Below are 24524 nucleotides of genomic sequence, written 5' to 3'. Positions count from 1 at the left end.
GGCCCATGGTCAGGGATTATGAGACCTGTAGTCCAGCAACCTCTAGAGCAGTTTTTTCCCAACCTTGTGCCTCCAGCTGTTTTCGGACTACAATTCCCATCATTCCTGACTACTGGTCTTGCTAGCTAGGGATGATGGGAGTTGTAGTCCCAAAACATCTGGAGGCACAAGGTTGGGAAACACTGCTCTAGAGGACCATAAATTCCCTTTCTCCCTTTTTAAAACAAGAGAGCTGCACTCTTCAGGCCACACCAGCAGCTGCTTTTAGAAGTACTCTGCAGAGGAGCCCCTGCATGAGAAGCCCGATGGCGTACGTGGAAGTAAGTGAACATTATGCAGCTGCCTTATGGTGCCTGGTTGTGGGTTCTCTTCAGGCCTGGTATCAGTATGGTGGCATCCCTGGGTAGCAGCCAGAGCCCAGTAGGGCTCTAACTGGGATGAGCCATGAGCGTGACTTGTAGCTTTCTCTGGTTTGGGGCTCACAGTCTCTGAAACTAAAAACGGGAGGGCTCGGCCCTGAAAGTAAACTGAAGTGGTTTTCAAGAGGTCAGATGGCCTAGATTTAAATCTTTCAAAAATACGTTATTCAACACTTGCACATGTGTAGAACAGAGAATAGCTTTAATCGCTGTGGAGGTGTAGGAAATGCCTTGAGGGCGAGGTGTGGGCGAGACTGTATCAAAGAACATTGTCACACAACGCTTAGGTGGAGGGGCAGCCTATTAAAAGAAGCACCCAATAGGTTTTAGAGTCCTGATTGGAACCCAGATCCTAAACTGTGTGCTGGCAGTGGAGAGTGAGCCATCAGAGCAAATGACCCACCAAACTCAGTTTGATCTCTGTGAGCCCCTGCTTGCTTGCCTGCCTTCCTACTTGCAATCAGTCCAGGGGGTGGCACTATCTTGGCAGCTTCTTCCTTCTCCGTTTCAGTCAAGGAGGGCAAGTCAAAGTTTTACAAGCTGCTGTCTCCATTTAAAATCCAAAGTGTGTCAAACACATACTAAAGTCCTTTCTTAGTGCAGTGGCTTTGGTGATGTTTATGGAAAAATCCTGGTGCATAAGCATAGTGCAGTTTTCAAAAAGTTGAGTGGAAGGCTGGCTGGGCACTGGCTTTTTCACCTTTATATTGTTTGCAGGAATGCGCTAGAGCAAAGGTTTTGGTTACAGACTCATCTCTTCATTGCTGCCTGAATATGCCATGGACTGCTTTCATGTGAGTGACCTCCCACTGTCTCTAAAACTAGCAGCTGTGCACCAGGGGGACCTGGAAAGAAGAAGCCTCCCTAGGTGCAGTTTTCCAGCTGATTATTTTTTAAATCCCTTTCACTGACAGGGATATTGCAGCTGCTGAAAGCAGGGTGAAAAGTAAGTGCTTGGCACTGGCTGTGCCAAAGATTACATCAACAGCCATTACCGTCTTGCCTTATGCCTTCTGGTTACTGTTCCAGCTAGCATGGGATCTGCCATGCTCCAGGCAATCCCAAGGTGTACTTCCCCATTCTGCTTGCGGGATGGGGGTGATGGGAGGCTTGCACAACAGCCAGTTCCTCCATTGAGGCAGGCTTGGGTGAGCCTGCACCCTCTATAGGAAGAATCGGTCCATTTTATGGACACTCAGTGGTTGTGGCGCAGCTGCATTGGGGCAGTGGGACTACCAAGACAGGAGCTGTTTCCCAAGACAAGTCCCCTATTGCCATTGAGGCAGCGTGGGGAGGGAGAGACAGCTTGACCACCATTCATCTCTGGAAACTCAACCTACAAAGCTTGCATCAAAGAGTGATGGAAAGGTCTGCTCCACCCACAAACCGTGACTGGATGCTAGTCTGACTCTGCAGCGGGAGTTGCGACTGGAAATGCTCAACGTCCGTCATGCTGATCTTGCTGCACATGGAGACGTCCAAGCTCTTCAGTTGCTGGCACTCCTGCCCAATGGCCTTCAACGTCCTGCAAGGAAGAGTTCACCAGCTGTTGATGGTCTCTGCCTCTCTTTCAGTCCCTCCCAGTCAGCCAGCCAAGCCTCGAAGCAGCTTTCAAAGGCCTGCCCCTGGCTTGCACCTTTCTCCCCACCTGCCAGTGATCTTTGCACTCTGCAGCACTACTCACCGGGGAGTCAGCTGGTTGCAACCAGAAAGGATGAGATGCTGAAGTCGGTGCAGGGAGCCAGCGGCTTCCATGAAACCTTTGTCGGTAAGGTTTGTGCAGTGACTTAGCGTAAGGTGCTCCAAGCTCCGGCAGTTTTGAGCAATGGCTGTGAGGCTGGTGTCTGTGATGTTGGTCACAAGGTTGAGGGACAGGCGCTGCAGCTCGGGAAAGCTGATGACCTGAGGAGGGGAATAACGGAACAAGGACAGGAAGTTGGGTGGCCCTGCCTGGGCACTGTGATGAAGGGTGCCCAAAAGAGCACCCTTGCCAATGGCTGTAAAAGCTTTTGCTCTGCCATTGGCCAGGCCCAAAACCATTCAGGGTGGAGCTCCTCACCAAGAAAGTGAACATGGGGACTGCAATGTGTAGCAACTGAGGAAGAGAACTTCTTTCAGAGCCATTGTGGGGGGCTGAACAAGATGCTCAGAAAGATAGCAAGTTGCAGGCTTCTTGGAGTGTACTCCTTCCAAGTGCAGTTGCGGATGGGACCACATGTGTACAAATGCTCCCCCAGGTCAAAGCCTCTCCATGTGTAGAAAACAACCACATCAGAAAGATGACGACTGCTTGGAACCGTTCTCCCTGACACACTAGCTTTTAATGGGCAGGGAGTTTGGGGTAGCTTGGTCTAGCTTGGTCAGGTCTCATATAAGAGAAGGAAGTAGGAGCTTGAACTTTAAAGCTCTCCCTCCAACCAAACTGATTACATATCCTGTGACGTTCCTTGCATTCCTTTTTGGGTTTTCTGCAGAATGTGACCTGTTACCAAGCCGTTTAATCCTCCCACTTTTTTATGCCTTGACAAGTTTCTCTCCATCTGTGCATCAAACCACTTCCTCTTCCTCAGTGACCCACTTTTCTAAACCCTCTTCTCTAAAGCCTCTCATTCTCTCCATGGTTGTGTGGCCGGTCCCTCTACTCACTGACGTCTCACTACCCACACATTCTGCTCTTGCTTGTCTAACGTCAGTCTACCTGGAAGCATTATATCCCTCCCATGGCCTGTACTGTTGGTGCTCCATAGATGTTTAATTTGAGCAGGTGCCACTGAAAGGGCAGGGCACACGGCTCAGTAGTACTAGGGCAGCTGCTTTGCATTCCAAAGGTCCCAGATGCAATCATTGACTATCTTATGTAAGATAAGAAAGACTCTCGAGATGGGAAAGACTCATGCCTGAAATGTGCTCCGGCCAGTCAGTGTGGAACAGGGATGGGAACCTGTGGCCCTCCAAATGGTGTGCTGGCTGGAGCTGATGGAAGTTTGTAGCCCAAGAACATCGGAATGCCCACAAGTTCCCCACACCACACTGATCGAGAGGGGCAAATGGTCTGACTCTAAGGCAGCTTTTGACGTTCTTATGGTGGTACTCCTGCTACCCTGAAGCCAATGGTTTCTTTTGGAAGAACACTCTGGTTCATAGGAATTTGTCTATGGCCAGATCATGTATCCCATCCAGCAAAGCACCTACTCTGCCACTAAGCGATGGTCTCCCCATAGCTGATTGTATTTGCAAGCTGCAGGGTCCAAACCTTAGCTATGCTTGCATCTGTGAGTTTCGTGCAGGCCGTCAGGTCAAGTTCCTGAAGACGAGTCAGGGCATTCAAGGAGGCTTTGTGCTTCTGCTGAGCATCCTGCTTGCTGAGGTCAATAAGAATCTGGGTGTCCTGCTCCAAATCCTGTGGAGGTGGTTGGAAAAATCCCATGTTGCCAAAGTTCCTGCTGAACTTTGGGCCAGCATCCTTCTGTCAAGGCAACAGAATGAGGGATTAAAAGGAAGCTGGGACCATCCTGAGACCCTCTGTTTCCTATCTGGGTGACACAGGTGAGGACCAATGCTGTGGATTTGAGTAAACTAAGATGGAACAGATGCTACACATCAAAGACTAAGGCTGTGGTGTGAAAGTAGCTCCTGACCCCTCTGTTTAAACAGCCTCCCAAGGCTTATGTAGCCTATAGTTTCTTGTGTGCTGTACTTCACAATAAGCAGCAGGGGGCCACAAGACAACAAGAACCAAAGAGCCAACTAATCCCAGTGTTCTGCTTACAATAATTCACAAACGAGGCTCACAAGCTTGGTATGAATGTGAAGGTCATTTCCTGTTTGACTAAGAATCAAAGGCAAATTACTTTCAAACCTGGGGGATCCATTTCTACTGTCCTAGATAATAGCCCTTGTAGTGTGGCTGGTTGGGAGGAAGGCAGAAAGGCCAACACCACTTAGAAATGCTAATGAATAATAAGTGGCATATAAATGCCTTAAATAAAAATAAACAGACTATAGGTGGAGGCAGAGCCTTTCACCCTCTTCATATAGAAGAGGGTGAAAGGTTGTTTTCTGCTGCTCCAGAGAAGCAGACACGGAGCAATGGATTCAAGCTACAAGAAAGAAGATTCCACCTAAACATTAGGAAGAACTTCCTGACAGTAAGAGCTGTTCGAAAGTGGAATTTGCTGCCAAGGAGTGTGGTGGAGTCTCCTTCTTTGGAGGTCTTTAAGCGGAGGCTTGACGGCCATATGTCAGGAATGCTTTGATGGTGTTTCCTGCTTGGCAGGGGGTTGGACTGGATGGCCCTTGTGGTCTCTTCCAACTCTATGATGCTAAGTAATTCTAGTTTTGCCTGCAGAGTTCTACAACGGCAACAATGAGACTAAGGAAAAGGAGGCTGACAAACCAGAACTGAAGGCGGAGAGCAGATTGAGTTTGGGTGGGGGCAGTGCCCCATTTGCCCTGATGAACCAGCCTCCACTGAATCCTTGACAGATAAACTCACCCCAATGCCAATCTATCATTGTGGGCATCATTGTAAATAGCTCCACTGAACACTGTGTATTTTGCATTCTGTGAAATGCTTCCTTCTCTTTGCCTTGAATTGCCCCGATACAGCAAAACACAAGGGAAGAACTACCTGGCCACTGGGAGGTTATATCCCCTGTGTGACGGATTGGCCTGGTGGGCAAAAGAACTCCAGGGTGCAGAGAGTTAAACCCCAACCTCCTGGATAAATGACGCATTCCATTCCTGAGGGGCGGGACTGCCAGCAGTTTAAAAGGAATGGGAGGCAGTTAATTCGGTGGAGAGGGTTGTGGGAGCGAGAGAGAGTGTGGGTAGGCGTAGGAGATCTTAAAGTGTTCTGAGGAGTTTAATTAAGTTATATTATCTAGCCATTGTTAATTGAAACTAAGAATATGATCTAAGAGCCTGTACACATGAAACCATTATGCATTTAAAAGTCATCTAGTAATAAAGCTTTCTTAAATGTTAGTGGATGTGCTTAGTTATTTCCAGCTGGGGATCTAAACTCACAGAAGTGGTGGCTCAGTAGAGGACAAAACTTACCTCGGGAATAAAGGCGACAGTTTGTGTCCTAGAGTTACACTGAGGAGGCTTAGGAGGGTAACCTGGGGTGCCACAAAGTTGCCAGAGTGGAAAGGGCAAACTTTTGCAGTGGGGAATCAAACTGAGTGAGACCCTTTACTGTAGGCAGGAGGTTATTCCGTCAAACAGCCTAGAGTTTATCAAGATACCAGGCCACGTAAGCTGGAAGACTCTCTTTACTAAGGAACCCAAGTAACAGGGGTTTATTTTAAGGCGGCAGGAGAAGTGGGGGGTGGTGGTTTCACCCCTGGATTCCTGTGTCACATTTTTAGTAATAGAGAGGGAGGACATTTCGTTACATATTAAGAAAGATCCCCGAAAGTTTAGTGACAACGCCGGGACTGGGTTTGTCGCATATTAATTGGTGGCAAAGTCCTTGGGTACGTCGCACCCTGCTCCTCAGAAACAGGATCCTGGCCATCTGGAAGATCAGTCTGGCCCCACCCATTGGCCAGAGAAGTGGCGGCAGCAGGAATCTCTATTTACCCTCCCTGCCAGAAAGAACACTCTGCTTCAGTTGCCTTGGGACCATAAAAAAAAATTCAAAATGAATAATAGATCACAGACTTTTGATTAATCTTGGGTGAGTGAGTGTCACTTGTCACCTCTGCAAAACCAGACACTGAGTACCCAGTGGCTGCATAACTAGCCAGCATGCCAGAATCGATGCTCTTGGGATTAAACCAAAATAGTGCCAATACCTGAGTACTCAACTTGGAAAACTGATAAACAGCCACCAGTACTTTCCACATCTGAACTGGGCAAAGTTTTCCACACTGGTTCTGAGAAAGCAGCTACCTTTTCCTTTGGACGGGAAGATAAAACTGAAGGGTCACTTCTAGTTGCTGAAAGCTGTGCAGCTCAGCACGGGCAGGGTATGTAGACTGCAGCATCTGTACTGTGGCAAAGGATGCACCTTGGAAAGCAGCAACTTCTGGACAAGCTACCAGTCACTTCTCTGAAGCTCTGTTCACCACAGACAATGTGCTCCCCTATTCCAGGACAGAAGGTTGCCCCTGCCAGTTTGTCCAACCTCAACTATCTCTTTATTAGTCCAGCGAAGACAAAAGAGTTACAAGTTGGGCCCCTGGCCTCCAGAGAGGCAACAGGAAGCAGATCTGACCACTTTCCCTGTCCTTCTCCCAGCTAAAAGAACAAATTAAGCACTGGATTAAGAGGAAACAGCTTCTTATTATGGGCCTCTTTGGGGAAAAGGGGGAGGGAAATAACATCAACAATAATAATAATAATAATTGGAGCATCACAGATACTGTCATTGCACAATATTTTTTTTTCTCTCTCTCTCTCCCCCCCCCCCCACTCCCAGGTCACCTAACCAGAAAAATGTCTGCTCAAACCTCTCTGGCATGTTCACGCTCCTCTCTGGGCTCCTCAACCCCCAGCAGGCCCCAATCCGTCAGCTCCTTGCACCAAGCCAAACGCAGGACTCTCAAGTGCAAGAGGTGTGAAGCGATTGCTTGGATGCTTCTGTCAGTGATGGACACGCAGGAAGAGAGATCCAAAACCTGAAGGCTCTTTAGGCTTTCAGCCAGTGAAAGAACCAAGTTGTCCTGAGGAAGGGGGAAAAAATATTTAGTGGAAGGCTGCATGCACACCACACGTTTAAAGCACATCCCCACTTACAGCCAGGAATTCTGGGAACTAGTTTACCCCTCACAGAGGCTCCACCTGCCCTATACTTTTAAAGCTGTATCATACCACTTTAAACAGTCATGGCTTCCCCCAAAGAATCCTGGGAACTGTAGTTTGTTAAAGGTACTGGGAGTTGTTAGGAGACCCCTCGTTCCCCGGAAGAGGAATTGATTGTGAAACCACCGAGAATCGTAGAGAATTGAGCAACGTCTGATAAAAGGCTGCTAAATAACAAACAAACGCCTTAGAACTTACTCGTAGCAAAGAGCAGAAGGCAACGTTCAGCGAGACCAGTCTGGGCTGTCCCTTCATAGTCCCAAATGCTCTCACCAGCTCACTGCACTTCATGAGGCTGCATTCAGAAACATCCAGGCTTTGGAGCTGCTTCAGGTGTGAAATTCCCTGGAAGCCGGCATCAGTGACACGCGGCAGCTTTCCCAGACACAGGTGCTGAAGGGATAGGAGCCGGGAGGTGACGACAAGGACAGCCCGGTCAGACAGCTCAGAGCAGCCGCTCAGGTCCAGCATGGTCAGGTGGGGCTGGTGCTGACACAGGATGCTCACAGCCTCATTGGTTAGATCCCGGCAGGCCTGCAGCACCATCTCCTGCAGGCAAAGGTTCTCTACCTGCACCAGGGACTTCATAGCCTGGCTCGAGATACTGGTGCCACTCAAGTTCAAGGCCTTCATGGTGCTGGCTCGCTCCCGGACAAAGTGCAGGAGGTTGCGGAAAGACAGCAAAGCCGAGGAGTTGTAGTTAGTAGAGCCGTAGTAAGTGTCCACCTCGAAGGTAATGTGGCAGCGGGCGAGGGAGAGCTTGGTCAGGGATGGACAGCAGCCGGTCAAGCGGTTGAAGGTGAGGTCAGACAAGTATCGCACACCGGAGAGGTTCAGCTCCTGCAAGTTGATCAATGTTTCTCGGGCTTGCAGGAAGGTCTCCTCTTTGGAAAGCAGCGTCCCGGACATGAAAAGGCTGTTGCAGCCGCTCAGGTCCAAGGCTGTGAGGCGGGGGCAAGCAAGGAGGAGCTCACTGAAGTTGGCCTCCGTAAGGCTGCTCCCGTGCAGGCACAAGCTGCGCAGGTGAGGCCCCAGGAAGCTGGCAACGGACTTGATGATGTCCCGGGAAGTGGTGGAGCCATCCAAGTTGGTCATCTTGACGTTGCACACATGCCTTTGGGACAGATTCTGGATTGTCCGGAGCGAGGCAGAGGTAGCCGGGATGTTATAAAATATGTTTTCCTGGAATTTGAGAGGGACTACATGGTGAGGAGTTTTTAGATATGGACCAAGAGACATGGCTTCAAAAAAAAAAAATTCAGTTAGCAAAAGAAGTACCCTGGGATGGCCAGGGCGCAAGACACACCTGCTCTTTCTTGGCCTAACCTACTTCACAGGACTATTGTGAGGTTAAAAAAACAACATTCACTGCCCTGAGCTCCTTAGAGTAAGGGTCAGAGGAAAGAAAGCATGACAAATCTCTCTCTCAATCTGTATTGGTTAGTGTTCTTTTCTTGTAGCAGCTCCAGTGTAGCCTGTGTTGTGTATATTGCTCTTGAGGGGACTTGTGGATGGATGAGCCTGCCTTTGAGGAAGGACCACGGCTTAGTGGCAGAGAACCTGCTTTGCATGTAGAAGGTCCCAATGCAGGCACCCCCAAACTTTGGCCCTCCAGATGTTTTGGACTACAATTCCCATCTTCCCCGACCACTGGTCTTGTTAGCTAGGGATCATGGGAGTTGTAGGCCAACATATCTGGAGGGCCACAGTTTGGGGATGCCTGTCCCAATGTCCTAAGAACATAAGAAGAGCCCTGCTGGATTAGGCCTGCGGTCCAGCTAGTCCAGCGTCTTGTTCTCACAGAGGCCAACCAGATGCCTCTGGGATGTCTGAAAGCAGGACCTGAGCACAACAGCAGCACACACACACACACCCGGCGTGTATCATTCGTTTACCCCACACTTTTCCGTCCAATTCTCCATCACTTCCTAACTACAAAAGTCTGCTGCCATTGTTTTTTTTAAAAAAAGTAGATTAGTTACAGTACAGTGACAGAATGCTTGAATCCACTTTAATGACGCAAACCTAAATCTCTGGTATTGCGCTTGAATCCCTCCCGCAAAATACCGACAGTCTGGAGGTGACCTGTGGCTTAGCATTATGTCTGAAATAGGACGATGACTCTCCTGCAGGGCAGCCCTGTAAGAACAGAGGAAGTATGAGTAAGACACCAAAGCAAGAAGCTGTTACCTGGCGTAAGGTGTCCTGGGCTGCGAAATACCATGTTTGATTCACTAGAGAAGCTTCTTTCCGATCTGCGATGGGCAGGAAGCTCAGGATATAAGTGATAATCTGCAAGGAAGAAAGGGGAAAGCCTTGACAAATGAGTGCAAGCTTGTTTTTCAGCAGAAGGGCACACCAATTTTAGAAAAGCAATTTAAATTGCAAGGAATAAGAAAAGCCAATTTTAATCAAGATTCCCATGTGTTTATGTGGAAAAGAGAGGCTACTAATTCAGCTACTGAAACAGTTAAGATGGGTTTGCAGCCTTTGGCCTCCCCAGTACCTGTACCTTAATCAAAAATATCTGGCCATCCAGCCCATATCCTTTCTGTGCAACATAATTATATCTGATTAGAGAGAGGAAGTTGGGGGGTGTAATTGTGAAATTAATGGAGCAAGATCTGGCAAATTACTGGGCAGAACAAAACCATTTCTACAATATGTGGAAAGAAAATATCTGTGCTATTTGGCTGATAGAAGAATAGAATCATAGAATTGTAGAGTTGGAAGGGACCCCAAGGGTCATCTAGTCCAACCCTCTGCAGTGTAGGAATCTCAGCTAAAACATCCAAGGAAGGAGAGTCCACAACCTCCTGGGGGAGGCTGTTCCATTGTCAAACAGCTCATACTGTCAGAAAGTTCTTCCTGATGTTTAGTCAGAATCTCCTTTCTTGTACAGTAACTTCAGTTTGAGTCCTACCCTCCAGACTAGGAGAAAACAAGCTTGCTCCTTCTTCCAATATGCGAGATAAATGAGCAGTGTTTTTACCACAGAAGAGGAAGCATTACATCATTTCATTGGCTTAAGGAATATGGGAAGTCTGAGGTAAACCAAGTTGAAGAAGAGGTTGGAAGGGAGGTAAAGTTAGTAGGTAAAGTAATTTTTTTATGTATCACTTGGGAAGATGGGTGAACTAATGTCAGTGGAAGAAGCAAAGATCACCAGTGTCAAAGCAATGATTCTTCAACATCAACTTTGTTGGATTGGTCATGTTGTTCGGATGCCTGATTATCGTCTTCCAAAGCAACTACTCTATTCCCAACTTAAGAATGGAAAGTGGAATGCTGGTGGACAACAAAAGAGGTTTAAAGACACTCTCAAGGTAAACCTTTAAAAACGCAGTATAAGCACTGATAATTGGGAAACACTGGTCTGAAAGTGCTCCAATTCGAGAATAGCCTTTAACCAAGCCGACATGGACTTTGAAGATGCAAAAGGGAGAAACGAGCTAAGAGAAAGGCACGTTTGGCAAATCCTCGCCGTGATCAACTCCTGACCGTAAACCTATTTCCCCACTGTGGAAGGACATGGATCCAGAATTGGCCTCCACAGTCACTTACGGACACACCGTTAAGGGCTACAAGTGATTGCCAATGAAGAAGGAGGGAGGGAGGGCAGGTATTCATCATGAAAGAGCAGACTCTTTTGCCTGCTTGGGTGAAGGAAGTACCGTATTCTGCAAGTGGCAATGTCTGTTTTTTCAGTTCAACTTGTCTATAAAAACCCAGGCATTAATGACCCTTGTCAAAGGTCGCATATTATGAGACTATTAAAGCAGTCAATGATTGACTTGGGAGTTGACTGTACAAAATTGAAACAGGAGAAGAAGGCATTTTGACTGACAATGAAGAAGGCATTTTGACTGGATGCATTGGGCTTTTTGAGTCTATAAATTCTCTTTTATGTACCAGTGAGAAGCCAACATATATTTTGCCCTTCTCTGGATGTTGCTGGGGTTGCCTTCTTCTTCTTCTTCTTCTTTTTTTAAAAGAAAAGAGTAATAATTTTCAGACCAGGGAGTAAAATCTCTTTAATGAGGTGGAAATTGAAAAATCAATTTCTGAGACATGGTGGTTTCTCTGATGAACAGAGATGTTAAGGCACCCAAACTATTCTGTGTTTTTATCAGTCTGTCTTTTTGTCTCTCGTTCATGCCCCTCTTCTCCCTCCAACCACAAGATTTGCTTAAACAAAGCTTGTTTGGACCCAAAAGGATTCCTAGGTGGAAACAACAACAAACTGAAAAACCACCCAAGCTATAATCTGTGTCTGAGAAACCTGTTTCACCTTGAAACTGTGTTGTTGGTATGCTTTTGTCTACAAAGACTATGTTTTTTAAACAATTGTAATTGCCCTCTAGACAGCATTTTTTAAAAATAAAAACAAAAACTTTATTATGAAGTTACAATAATAGTCCAGTAAAAAATGTAAAATAAAGTAAAATAAAATGACAAAAAGAGTAAAAAGAAAAACTGTACTAAAGAACCCCTAGGTTCATAGCCATAACAACATAAAATAATGTACATTCTCAAGAGACTACACAATATATTAGATGTTAAAACAAAAACTGGCCTGATGCAAAGATAATACAAAATGAAAGTTATGGATACCAAATAAAACCATATTTCATCTAGACTTGCTTTCCCCTAATTGACTTGTCAGTTACACAAAATGTAGGTGAAATCAATAGGTTTAGTTGCATCCTGAAATACCCTTAATTTCTGAGGGACGGTGGACCGGCCCACGGCTGAAAAAGGTTGCTGACCCCTGCCTTAAAACCAAGGTTCCCTACAAAACTGACTCTGGCCTCCCCTTTCCAACCACACTGATTTAATAGGCATTTAATAACTTTAGGTATAGTACTAGTTTTTCACTGTGAATACCAATTGCTGGAGCACGTCTAATTTGCATAGGTGATAAGGGCTTCTGCTTTTTACTATCGGTGGCAACCCAGTCTACCAAAAGTACCGTACATTGAATTTGAGAAGGTGTGTTTGTTAAAACAGTCAGTCTTTCTTGCAGCCACACCTATGAAGAAAGGACTGGGGAGTGGGGTGTATTCCCTATCATACACTTCCACAACCATAATCTATTTGTAGGAAATACTGGCGCATCAAACTCAGTCCAAAGCTTTGCTTGCACACATTGTGTTATTAATATATGATGTCTCCATGCCAAGTAAATTATTTTCTTGCCACTACAAAGGAAGTGGGATTTGCACCCCAAAATAACCTTAGGGCAACACACTAGGCCATAGATCTCCTGTGTGGGGTGGAACTATTCATGCTGTCGTAGTTCAGCCCAAAGCACTGTTTCCACACAACTCCCCAGTATTCTTGAGAATTTTTAATAGACATGAAAGGGAGCTTCATAGTTGAGAGTACAGTACTGCAATTTGTGACCCAGGCACAATACTAGAGTATCCCAGAGGGAACAGTCTCCAAGTGGCATTGATGTATGACTCAGGATGGTTCAAATCTTACATTGGGGAAATTTTGTTTCCTAATTCAGGCTGCTTTTCACGCACACAGAACCACATTGTTTGAATACTGTTCAAGTGGAAAATTCAGGGGGGAAACAAATTCTTTTGTTTTGCAGCACCCTGCACACCACTGAGTGGCTGGTACTTGTGACCATCCTGAAACCACTTCCCTGGAGCAGCTTTTCTACGTTAATTAAAAATCAATCAATCATGTGGTATCTTTTAAAGTTTTTGAACAACAGATAAGCTGAGGGCTAGGTACCTGAAGAGCAACAAGAACAACATGCAGCAGAAGATGCTGGACTCAAGTCCAGGCATCATCAGAGAGGGCTGGGAAAGATCCGCCTCTGCTCTTAGGGAACTACTGCCACTCTGACAATACTGAGCTACATGGAGAGCAGTGCTCTGACTCGGTGTAAGGCAACATCCTAGATTAATAATAAATAAACCCGCAGGGCAAAGAGGAAACTATTAATTCAGAGGCAAGTATTCCATATGACGAATGAGAGGGCGTGTGTGAAGCCGAGTACCAGGCAGAAGCAAAACAATTACGCGCCGACACGTGTTTGTAGACATGTCTGCGCGCACCAACGCGTGTTGAGTTAGGACCTGCGCCCCCCTCCAAGCCCCTTGCAAAGCTGGGGCGATCGTTAGTAGCAGCCTCTTTTCTTCCCCTGCTCCTTACCTCCACAGGCAGCTCGCACGCCTCCATTGCTCCCGGGAGCCCGACCTTGCGGGAGAAGCAGAAAACAAAAGTACTTTAAAGCCGGCAGGTCAACGGCCAGGCCACGCCCCCATTCCTTCTCCCAGCCCCGCCCCTTTCCCCCTCTCAGCTTCCCCGTCTCTCCATGACGACGGCGCGATGCTTTTCGGGAGTTGTAGTCCTCCAAGGACTGACGTTTGTTGTCCGCGTCTGGCCCGAGCGATGACGTAGTGATCGCTGTGCCGGAAGTCTTGCTGTGCTGACTTGGTGGGTTTTCTGCCTTCCTGGCGTTGGGACTCGCCGTAGAGCCACCATGGCGGTGAGTGAAGGGGCCCGAGCTTTCGAGCGTGTGGGGTGGGGATTATTGTGTGCGGGTGGCCAAGCCTGGCACGGATCGGGGTCGGAAGAAGGTTGTGGGTTCTCTCTGGCTAAATCATACTTAGAGGAGACCCGTTGGAATCAATGGAGTTGACTCCATTTCTGTCAGCTGGTGTATATAATGTGCGACGTATTCGGATGCAGCCCTCGATATTTTTACACCCCCGTTTCAGGATCAGCTTTCATCTCTGCACATTCCCCCTTTCCTTCCTGTGCAATTTTATTTTATTATTATTTTTTAACGTAGTGCCATCTATGTGGCACTTTACAAAGAACTGGCTTTGTATGCAATTTTAAAAGACACATAGAAACAAGCGAAGACTGGGGAGGGGGAAGGGGGAATAGAGGCATAAGTAGAAAGAGGACTTAAGGTTGGGCTTAAGGTTGTAACCGGGCAGCAAGGTATAGCTGCTGAGGAACTGTTTGGAATTGTTGGAACCTAGACTACTTAAGGTTAATACTCTCTCCCACTTTAATATTACAGTTCTGGAATTCTAATAATTGCATATTCTTCGTATGTTTGCCCTGTGTCCATTTCGGAAAACTGCCACTTCAGTTTTCGCTTTTGTGCTGATTCTACTCTGCTCTGCGATTCAGAAGTCCAGAGTGTTGGGTTAGGGTAGGAGTCACCTGGATTAAAATCTCAGAAGAATTGGACAGATTGAACTATTTCACAACCTTGCTGTGCAAGAGAGAAAATAACTCACCCAGGCCCTTTTGAAAGATCAGAAAATAAGTAATTCTTCTTCTTTTTAAAATGAACTTCCTTGATATTGGCTTATTCAGCACATATATCATTTGACTCAATCCCTATTTTTCTATTTTTCAGCCAAAAGGAAAGGTGGGAACAAAAGGTAAAAAGCAGATATTTGAAGAAAACAAGGATACCCTCAAGTTCTATCTGCGGATCATTTTGGGAGCTAATGTAAGTGTGTGATGCTCTGTGTGTATAGATTCTATACAGTGGATATTTTGGGCAGAAAGTATTTGCAGTTCTAAAAAGACTCATTTAGTTCTGAATACCTTACCTGCTATTCTGGGCGTCTTTCGCTCCCTTTTTACTTTGTGCAAGGCCCAAAGGAGTAAGAATTGCTTCCTCACATGCTGCAAGCTGTGAGATACCACCTCTAAATCTAAAATGTCAGGGTGGGAGAAATAGGGGAATAGAAATTATATGGGTGAGCACTGGATTTGGACTATTGCCTATCCCTGCCCTACGTAACATGGAATTCAAGGGCCTGCATAGCTGCTGGAAAAGCCAGTCTCCTTTTCTTTTGATTGGCAGCTCAGTTTCTTCATGGAAAGGATTGGCAGCCTGCCCCCCCCCAACCCCCTTCTGCTTTGAGTGTGAGCCATTCGTTAGTGAAGCTTGCATGTGCAGATCCTGCCAGCCTGGGGTGCTTGAGACTAGGTGATAGTTGGAGGCAATGTGATTTAGTGATAATCAGGGCCAGAACCTAGGAAATTTAGAATTCAAATCCCTGCACTGAGCCAAGCAACATGTTCAGCATGCACCTTTTTATTACTGCAAAAGCAGTCAGAGGGCAGGGGATGTGCATGATCAGAACTGTGGGGCAATGGGGTTTAACTATTCTGTCTTGGGCTCCAGTCCAAACAAACCAGCCTCCTGTCGCTGCCTCTCTGCCCCCCACCTTACCCTGTGCCCTGAAGCTGCTGTTTGCTATGGGAGGGAAGCTGTTGATGATTTGATTTGTTGCATTTCTATGCTGTTTTTCATTCAAATGAATCTCAAAGCACCTTACAAACAATAAATAACAATATTTGACTATCAAAGCTTTATTAGGCATTTTACAAACAGAACCGCAAGAAAAAGAGTCACATACAAAAGTATTTAAAATGCATACAAAGAGGCAACAGCAAACTGCATACACTAATTGTATGTGTAATCTGAGATTTCTTCCTATTAAACTACTCCTTGAGACACTGCTGCCAAGAACTCAGCTACTCCCGCAGTCACCTTATGGTCAATGTCAGACAGGCAGAATCCAACATTTCCACCATGCTGCGGTGTCAGAGCACCCAGAAGGGGGGACAACACACGTTCACGCAGCATGCTGTGGAGTGGACAATGAAAGAGAATATGCTCTACAGTATCCGGGACATTCAGAGAACACCTACAGTATCTCTTGTCTCTGGGAGTGTTCTGATATCTACCCCTGACAAATGCCGAGGGAAATAACAATAACATAATAGAACATGGGTAGGCAAACTAAGGCCCGGGGGCTGGATCTAGCCCAATCACCTTCTAAATCCGGCCCATGGACGGTCTGGGAATCAGCGTGTTTTTACATGAGTAGAATGTGTGCTTTTCTTTAAAATGTATTTCTGGGTTATTTGTGGGGCATAGGAATTGGTTCTATTTCCCCCCAAAAATATAGTCCGGCCCCCCACAAAGTCTGAGGGACAGTGGTCCAGCCCCCTGCTGAAAATGTTTGCTGACCCCTGTAATAGAACATCACAAATACAGCATAAATCGTATTAATAAATAAATCATCAATAAAATAATTAGCACCTGTAAAACACTATTAACCAAACAGAACTAAAAAGTAAGATAAACATCATGATTGCAGCAAAAGTCATATTATATGATTAACAAATCAATATGGTATTTAGAATCTATAAAACAATATTAACAACATTAACAAAATAGCAACTAAAAAAATAATAAGCTAGGCACTGTTAACTTCATATACACATACTGCATACCCCATGTCTCATAATCTTTCACTCTATTCAGTTCAGGAAAATACACATGTTGTTTGTGTCAATAGGAGATCTTCTGCCAGGGCATTGGAAGGGTGGCTTGTGGTGGGACTATGGCACAAGGGTAAATAATAATAGCAAACCAGAAACCAAAAGCTTTTTTATGCCACAGTCCGAATCCTGCAGCTGCTGTTTACATTATTATTGTTAGAATGCACAGTATGTCCAAACCATTTGTTTTTAACACACAGTCAATCACTGGGCTGATCAGAGTGGAGGTTGCCCACCCCCCCTTTTTTTATTTTTAATTGGAATAACCAGGGAGAGGAAGGTGGAATGGATATACACTGTCCTGAGCCCTTTCAGATCCTATCTTAACTATTCTGTTCTAAAGTAGCTACTCCATAGGCCGTTGCTCGTCATTCTTTCTGGAAAAAAAAACACCCTTAGCTATCAATAGCTACAAGACAGCCTGTGTCCATATCTGTCTGGGAGGGAAGGAACTTAGTATGAAGTTGTCACTTCATAAACTGCTGTGCCTGAAGATGGAACGGTGGGTTTGGGTTTCACCAGTGTGGCTTCATTCAGATTTAGATCAGACTAGTGGAACCTGCAATAAAACGTTGTAATGTGGAGTGTTCCCAGTTCAAGAATCACCCTGTGCCATTCCCCCTCCTTTCCCAGTCCCCCACCCCAGTTTTCCCCTCCTTGTCCCAAACAGTCAGAAAGTATTCCCTAGCTCACACAGCACTCATTGGGCCGTTTTGTGGGTTACCCTTCCACCCCAGCTTTTTTTCTAATTTTTTTTGTCTGCTTCTGAAAAAAGTCTGCTGCCTCCTCCCTCTTGTGTGTCCACAGTGTTGTTTGGGCTGCAATGGCACTCACCTCCAGAACTTATTTATACTACATTCATGTTTTTGATGCAAGAAGATTCAAAACTATTCTTCGTGTCTTCCCTTTTATGTGATTTCTGACTTTTGCTTCCCTTAATTTCAGGCCATTTATGGAATTATTAACTTTGTGGTCTTCTATGCAACAGCCACTGCGTGGAGTTGGGTGAGTCCAAAATGTCTGGAGGGAACTGTGTTGGGGAAGGTGGTATACTCTGATGGTATAAATTGTCATCTACTGAGGGAAGTGCAATCCAAAACTATGTTGTCTCCCAGCCCCTTCATTTATCCCTGAAAATAATGGAATTTATACCAACTTAGTAAAAATACTGCATTGTTACAATATAAAGCCATATACTGAGTTAGAATATTGAGCCCATCTAGCTCAGTACAGTGGTACCTCGACTTACGAATTTAATCCGTTCCGAACGGACCTTCGTAAGTCGAAAAATTCGTAAGTCGAAGCCAATGGGGACAAAATTTTTAAAAATTCGTAAGTTGAAAAAATCCTATCTAAACCGCATCCAAAATGGCGTTCGGAACGCTGTTTGTAACTCGAAACATTCGTAAGTCGAGTCATTCGTAAGTCGAGGTACCACTGTATTGTGTTAGCAGCACCTATGTGACCTCTCTGAGGTACAAGCCTCGTCACTGTGTATTGAGGTCTTGGGTTGCCCAGATGACAAGACCCTCCCTCTCAGCCTTGCTGATGTGGTCCAAAGGAAAGCAGAGCAATGCATTTGGTGCCCGCTTGGCTGCAAGAGTTGCCAGGAGGAGGCATACAAGGCACCATCCAACCACCTTAGGGACTTCATTCTGGATTTGTGTAGTGTTTACTCCTTAGCCTTTTCTTCTCCCAAAGATACCCCACAAGGCAGCAGAAGTTTAGGATCAGTTTTCCTTCACTTAGATGGACTACCTTCCCAGGGTGATGAGCCCCATCTGCCCCTCACTTCCCCCTACAGCATGTGCACAAACCACCTTCTTGACTGTAAAAAGCCACTTAAGCCAGTGGCAATCACCACATCTTCTGACACTGATGCAAGTTGAAGTGTGCAGTGTGTGAGGAGGCAGCTTGTCCAGAATCTTCTGCCATTCAGTTTTTTTTCAATTTCTCTATGCTGTGTATAATTTTATAAAGCTTTTATCATGTCCTCCTCTTCTCCTCACCCCACCATGTCCTTCATTCCTAAGTTGAGCCAAAGCTGGACAGATGCTGTAGTTGAAAGAGTGCTACAATGTCCATTTTTGTCTCTACAATTCTGTGGTTCTATGACTTAAAAGGCTCCAAATGCTTTAGTCCAGGAATGACTAACCTGTCACACTACAGATGCTTTTGGACTCCCAGTTCCCAGCGGTCACACCAAGCATAGCCAGCAGTGTCAGGGGTGATGAGAGTTGGAACCCAATACCATCTGGGTGACTTTACCTTGCTGATTTTTGTCTTCTCCTTGTAGATTGCATTTGTGTTCAGTTTGATGATCTACGGGGCCAGTTACCGCTCAATGAGCTCCATGGCAAAGCCTTCTTTTGCGGATGACGGCAGCCTTGCAGATGGTGGAATTGACCTGAATATGGAGCAGGGGATGGCAGAGTGAGTGTCTACACTACACAAGTCCAGGTGAGCAGGATCTGCTGCCTGAGTGCATACACAGATCTCCTTCACCCCTGAGCAGGAATCATATAAAGGTACTGGTGTCTTTGGGGAGCCATTGGCTGCTTCTCAGAGCTTTGTTCTCCAGCTCCTTCACTGAGAAACTGCGGGGGGACGGGACCCTTCCTTCTTGTGTACACCCAGTGGTTAAGAAGAATGAAGTTCCTAAGTCCTTCCTTCCCACTGTCCCCTAAAACACTTTGCCATTCTCACTCCTTGTCCTTTCTGCCGTTTGTCATCCCAGTTGGTGCAAACAAATTACAAATAACTTTAGAAATCTGAATGGACTAGATCAGGCATCCCCAAACTATGGCCCTCCAGATGTTTGGGCCTACAACTCCCATGATCCCTAGCTAACAGGACCAGTGGTCAGGGATGATGGGAATTGTAGTCCAAAACATTTGGAGGGCCGAAGTTTGGGGATGCCTGGACTAGATGATGCTTAATATAGATAAAAAAAAGTATATGATGGTCATTGATTGTAACAATGAAGATTTGGATTTCCTCCAAGGAGCTCAGTTAAGAGTTTAGAACTGGGATTTATGAGCTGTGGGATAATAGATTTATTCAGATTCAAAGTTCACATTTTGCTTGGCTGTTCTCAGAAAATATTATACCAGTTGCCTTTGTTGCCTTGGTACTTCCAGCATCAGTGGCATCGCTAGAGGTGACTAAGAAGGACAGCAAAGCAGAGTGGCCGCTTAAGGGATCTTGCTGTGTTTAGGGAGGTGAAGCCAACAGGAGAAGCATTTTGCTCCCTAGTGAGCAATAAGATTGTTGAATTGTTATCCCTATAGATTAGGCGAGTGAACCTTATGTGCCAGCATCAACTAGGAGTCATATTTCTTGTGGTTTTTAACTAGGCTACTTCTGGAACACACACACACACACACAGAGAGAGAGAGAGAGACCGCCACCACTCCCATGCCATGCCTGCCTGCAGCCCTTCTCCAGTCTCCAGACTCTAGGACAGAGATGGTTTTCTGTAGCTCTTCCTGCTAGTGAAAGGTTTTGGGACCACAGGGCTAGGCAAGGCTTTTATGCTCTGATCCAGTAAACACCAGCTTCTTCTTGTTTATCCTCAGGCATCTGAAGGATGTGATCTTGCTTACAGCCATAATCCAAGTCCTCAGCTGTTTTTCCCTCTATGTGTGGTACTTCTGGCTCTTGGTGAGTCTTTCTAACACCATTGTTTGGTACATAATGAACCTCTAACTTCCCCTTTCCACTGTGTCTGCAGTTCCCAGCCGCTACCTGCCTGGAGGAGAATTCATACAACCTTATACTCTTATCTGTGTTCAAAACAAGGTTTTATTCTTCTTCTTCTTCTTGGAGATGAATAATTGGGAGAGGACTGTAAAAGATCATTTCTGCAAAGAGGTAGTCTGTAAATACCATGTCTGCTGTTGGAGGCAATAAAGCTCAGAATACCAGTTTGCTGGGAATTTTTGGTACAGGTGTCTGGTTGACCTGTGAGAGCAGCATGCTGGACTAGATGGGCCTTTGGCCTGATCCAACATCTTATGATGTTTGAATAAAAATCATAGTTTTTCTCCAGATTCCAGGCGCAAGGAGAAATGTTGAATCAACTGCCCTAATGCTGTCCTATAGAGATTAAGGGGTACCTTTGAGAAATGAGAATTAATGTCAGGCTTCTCAATCTTGTTAAAGAAGTTCAGGCCTGGAAGTTCACGCTTATGGAAAAATTGGGTTATGAAATAAGAGTGAGAAGAAAAAACACGACGATAAATAACATTTACTTTGTTTGGTCAGACTTCATTTTGCGTGCAATGACAAAGGAACATGGCTTCAGACCACCTATTATTTATAGCAGCTTATGGAATACCACATTGGTATGAAAATAGTTATAGGTATATATATTTTTGTAACTTGGGTTGCTCCATACCTGAAGGATCTTTAAGAAAAGATCTTTGCCTTTCTCTTTTTTTTGCAGGCTCCGGGTCGAGCACTCTATCTCCTCTGGGTTAACATCCTAGGGCCTTGGCTCACTGCAGATTCTTCAGCCGCCAACCAGGAGCCCAACGAAAAGAAGCAGCGCCGTCAGGAACGCCGCCAGATGAAGCGCTTTTAACTGTGCTCATGGAAATAGATATCATGCCACCTGTTGTCTCCATGTGGCTGCTTATCAGGGATGTGATTTCTTTTTAACCAATCAGAAACGTCAGGGGTTTCTTCTCTCTGCTGACCCTCCCCTTCTGTGACAGCAGTTCACTATAAGGCAGGGCTGTGGAATCAGTGCCCCCCCCAGTTGCTGCCAAAAGCCATCTTCCCATATTCCTGACCATCGGCCATGCTGCCTGGGGTTGATGGGATTTGGAGTCTCACAGGTTTTTCACCTGCGCTATGAGGCTCAATTGTTTCAGGGGAAGTGTTGCCAGGCAGATACTTGGCCTTCATCTGCTTTGTGGCAAGTGGGGAGGGGACCTCTTGGATGTTGGAGGTGTGTAAATATCTTTATAAGTGATGCTGTAATATGAATCGAAGGGTGGAGGCACTGCAGGGTTTTAAGAAATGGTTCATTAAAAAAACAAACACAAAAGGCTGTAAGAGTCTGTATGAGAGTGCTTGTGGCTGAAGTTGATTTTATATCATCACAACTTGTACCTTTCACATTTGTTGACCCACTTCTAAGCGGGCACAGTAAATAAAACCAAAATACAAAACAAGCAATAAACTTCAACAGTCAAAACAATAATTAAAGCCAGAGTTCACAAAAGATCGCATCCCATTTAAGGCAAAGGGAATAATAGGATATTTGAGGTGTTCAAAAGAAGTTCTCATTTAAATCCTAGGGTATTTATTTTTAAACTAGCTGGTAGGGAATTTTGGCTGAAAGGTGGTGTGTAAGTATTTCATACACCATTGTACACCTCCCTGTTCTCTATAACAACAAAGCTAAATTGATGAGGTTACATGGGCATCTAGCCCCCAATTCAGGGCAGAGTGGTGAGGGGAGCTGTTTTGCAAGAGGACGTGGGCAGGATGGGTGAAAGCCTCACAGAAGTAGCACCCCACCTCCCTACAGCAGAAATATTAGCACATAGCCCTGCATCTGGAAGACAACAACTGGAAGTGACCATGTTAGGGCATGTTGACCCACTACCCCCAGCTCGCAACTCCAGCCACAGCTGACTGGAGTGTGAGGCCAAGTTGCTTGAGGGCATTGGAGATATCAGACGCTTCCTGCCTGCGCTCAGCCAAGCTGCTGGAGTGGACAATTCCCCAAGGTGATCTACCATCAGCTGTCCTGCAGGAAAGATTTCAGGAGAGGCAGCAAAGACCACCTCATGGCCTGGTCTTACTGAACTTTTTCCATCCTCGCCCAGATAAGATCTATGATCAACTGCCCTGTGAGAAATATCCTGGTGACTTTTTAATATTCCTTGTAAGCTGCCTTGGACAGATTTGTATCACGAAGGATAGTTAGTTAGTTAGTTAGTTAGTTAAATAAATAAGATGCTGAGAACGGGAGGGATAATAGCATTGAGGTGCTCCATTACCCTGAAAATAAGATCAGAAGGAACAGGAAGTAGAGATTTGGGGAGGGTGCACTCTCACATTATGGGGGTCTGCAGGAATTTTTCTGGGATTGTGGTGGAGCCGAAGTAAAACAATGAAAAGGGGAGAGTGAGCTGATTTCTCACAAAACATGAGAAGAATACTGCCTGAACATCTCATATTTTACATATGCTAGAAACACTCTTTTAAAAAGAAGCTAGGAATTGGGGGGGTAGGGGTGTCATCCATCCCATGACCCAAATTGGAAGTAGCATCTGGTTAGAGAAGGAATGGGGAACATTGAAGAGAAAGAAGGAAGGAAGGATGACGTCTGTTCCTTAAAATACAACTTCCATTGTCTGTCGTAAAGCCTGCTAACCCCGTTCAGTGTCTTCCCTTCAGTACCCTCCCCTTCTTCAAGGAGAAAATACTCCATATTTCTCTGTGTGGATTTCAACTTCTAAATGGGTTTTTTATTTTGAAGGCTGGATAGGGTGTGGCCTTGCACAGCTTCCACATCGTCATAGGCCAGAAAGGGAGTGGCAACCCACTTGTTTTTAAATATTTTACACATTAGGTTTCTTCTAGTGTTTTGGATTTAGTCCAGTAGCTCTATTTAGAGATTTCTTCATGTTTCCCAGCCAGTCAGTTTCCATCAGTGCTGCTGCCTCAAGAGAGAGAATGAAGTCCAGTACGGCCTAAGTGAAAGAAATGCAGTAATCCAAGAGGGAAGTTGTTGGGTTTTTTTTCTTAATTTGGGGCCTTTGCTGGTGAAGGTATGCAAGCTTTTGCATTTGACAGAGTGTCCTGGTTTTCAGGCAAAAACGAGGCGTCTGTGTGTATAACCTTACTGGAGCCACAATGGAAGCCTTTTAGTCATTTAATGTAAGTACAACCTTCAGAATAAATTGTTGAAATAATATTGAACTTTAAAAGCCACTTTTATTGCCTAGGGAAATTGCTCTTTAAAAAAGAAGTTTAAATTCAACATGTTTGTACTCATTTTCTGATTTTGTACAAAAGGAACAGAAATGAGTATTTTGAGACAAGAGAATGTTGTGTACATGTGGATAACATTCAGATATCTACTCTTACCAAATAAGTATTCAGTTTGTAAGAAAAGAAGTGCTAGAGCACAGGTCAGCAACTCGCATTCCAAGGGGCTAGAAGCGCCCCCCAATCTCATTTTATGCAGCGTCCATCACCTGAAACTACCCTATTCTGCTTCATCACAGTTCCTTCCTGTTCTGTTCCTCATTTTTCTTAAGCGAGTTCCCTCTCCATTTTTTTCTATATAGTTTGAGAACAATTGCATCATTATTTTATCTGATAAACATAAATTGATTTTTAAAAAACTTTCCCCCTACTTGTAGGGGAAGGATGATTTTCCCTAGCTATCTGAAAACAAACTGGTATGCTTCTACCATACTTGTTTGTATAGCACACTAAAGTAAAAAAAAAAAATCACTTTCTTTCCAGAACAATAGCTGCAATAGATAGATAGATAGATAGATAGATAGATAGATAGATAGATAGATAGATTCTGTACTGTATATCTATTTGAGAGTAATATCATCAAACCCAGTGTGTCTTACATCTGAATAGATTAGCAAAGGACTGGGACTTTAATCTGGTGAAAACTGAATCAGGAGAGTCTCTATTCCAGATTACTTAATTCATAACACTCTTTGTCTCTGGCTTTGGCCACTGCAACCCCCTTAGGGAGTTACTCTAAACTTGGCCACCCCTGTGCTAGACCACAAAAGTCCTGTCATTTAATTTTAGGTGGGTGGGTGGTTGTAGGGGGTGCAAGACTTTCTGCATAAGTTCAGAGGCAGCTGTGTTTTTGATATTCTGAGATACACAAGTGACATGGAAGAAAAAGTGTCACTTTAAGAACATAAAAAGTGTCCTGCCGGATCAGGCCAATGGGCCCTCTAC

General features: G+C 45.2%; 2 protein-coding genes across 2 annotated transcripts; one reads left to right on the top strand and one right to left on the bottom strand.

The window, feature by feature from the left end:
* Positions 1–52: 52 nt before the first annotated feature.
* On the bottom strand, positions 53–13480 carry LOC118087757 (Leucine-rich repeat-containing protein 29). The gene is made up of 7 exons (XM_035120712.2): positions 13401–13480; positions 9420–9521; positions 7428–8411; positions 6878–7090; positions 3673–3885; positions 2104–2321; positions 53–1944 (listed from the first exon to the last, which is right to left on the bottom strand). Exons 1-7 carry the CDS (start codon positions 13425–13427, stop codon positions 1770–1772), a joined length of 1932 nt encoding a protein of 643 aa, XP_034976603.2. The 5' UTR covers positions 13428–13480; the 3' UTR covers positions 53–1769.
* A 133-nt stretch (positions 13481–13613) lies between these two features.
* On the top strand, positions 13614–23468 carry TMEM208 (transmembrane protein 208). The gene is made up of 6 exons (XM_035118049.2): positions 13614–13737; positions 14626–14721; positions 17517–17576; positions 18868–19004; positions 20150–20234; positions 21019–23468. Exons 1-6 carry the CDS (start codon positions 13732–13734, stop codon positions 21154–21156), a joined length of 522 nt encoding a protein of 173 aa, XP_034973940.1. The 5' UTR covers positions 13614–13731; the 3' UTR covers positions 21157–23468.
* The last annotated feature ends 1056 nt before the right edge of the window (positions 23469–24524 follow it).

Source organism: Zootoca vivipara, chromosome 6 (genome assembly GCF_963506605.1).
Source record: "Zootoca vivipara chromosome 6, rZooViv1.1, whole genome shotgun sequence".
Taxonomy (NCBI): Eukaryota; Metazoa; Chordata; class Lepidosauria; order Squamata; family Lacertidae; genus Zootoca; species Zootoca vivipara.
The sequence above is the reverse complement of the archived record's forward strand: the minus strand, read 5'-3'. Positions and strand labels throughout refer to the sequence as shown.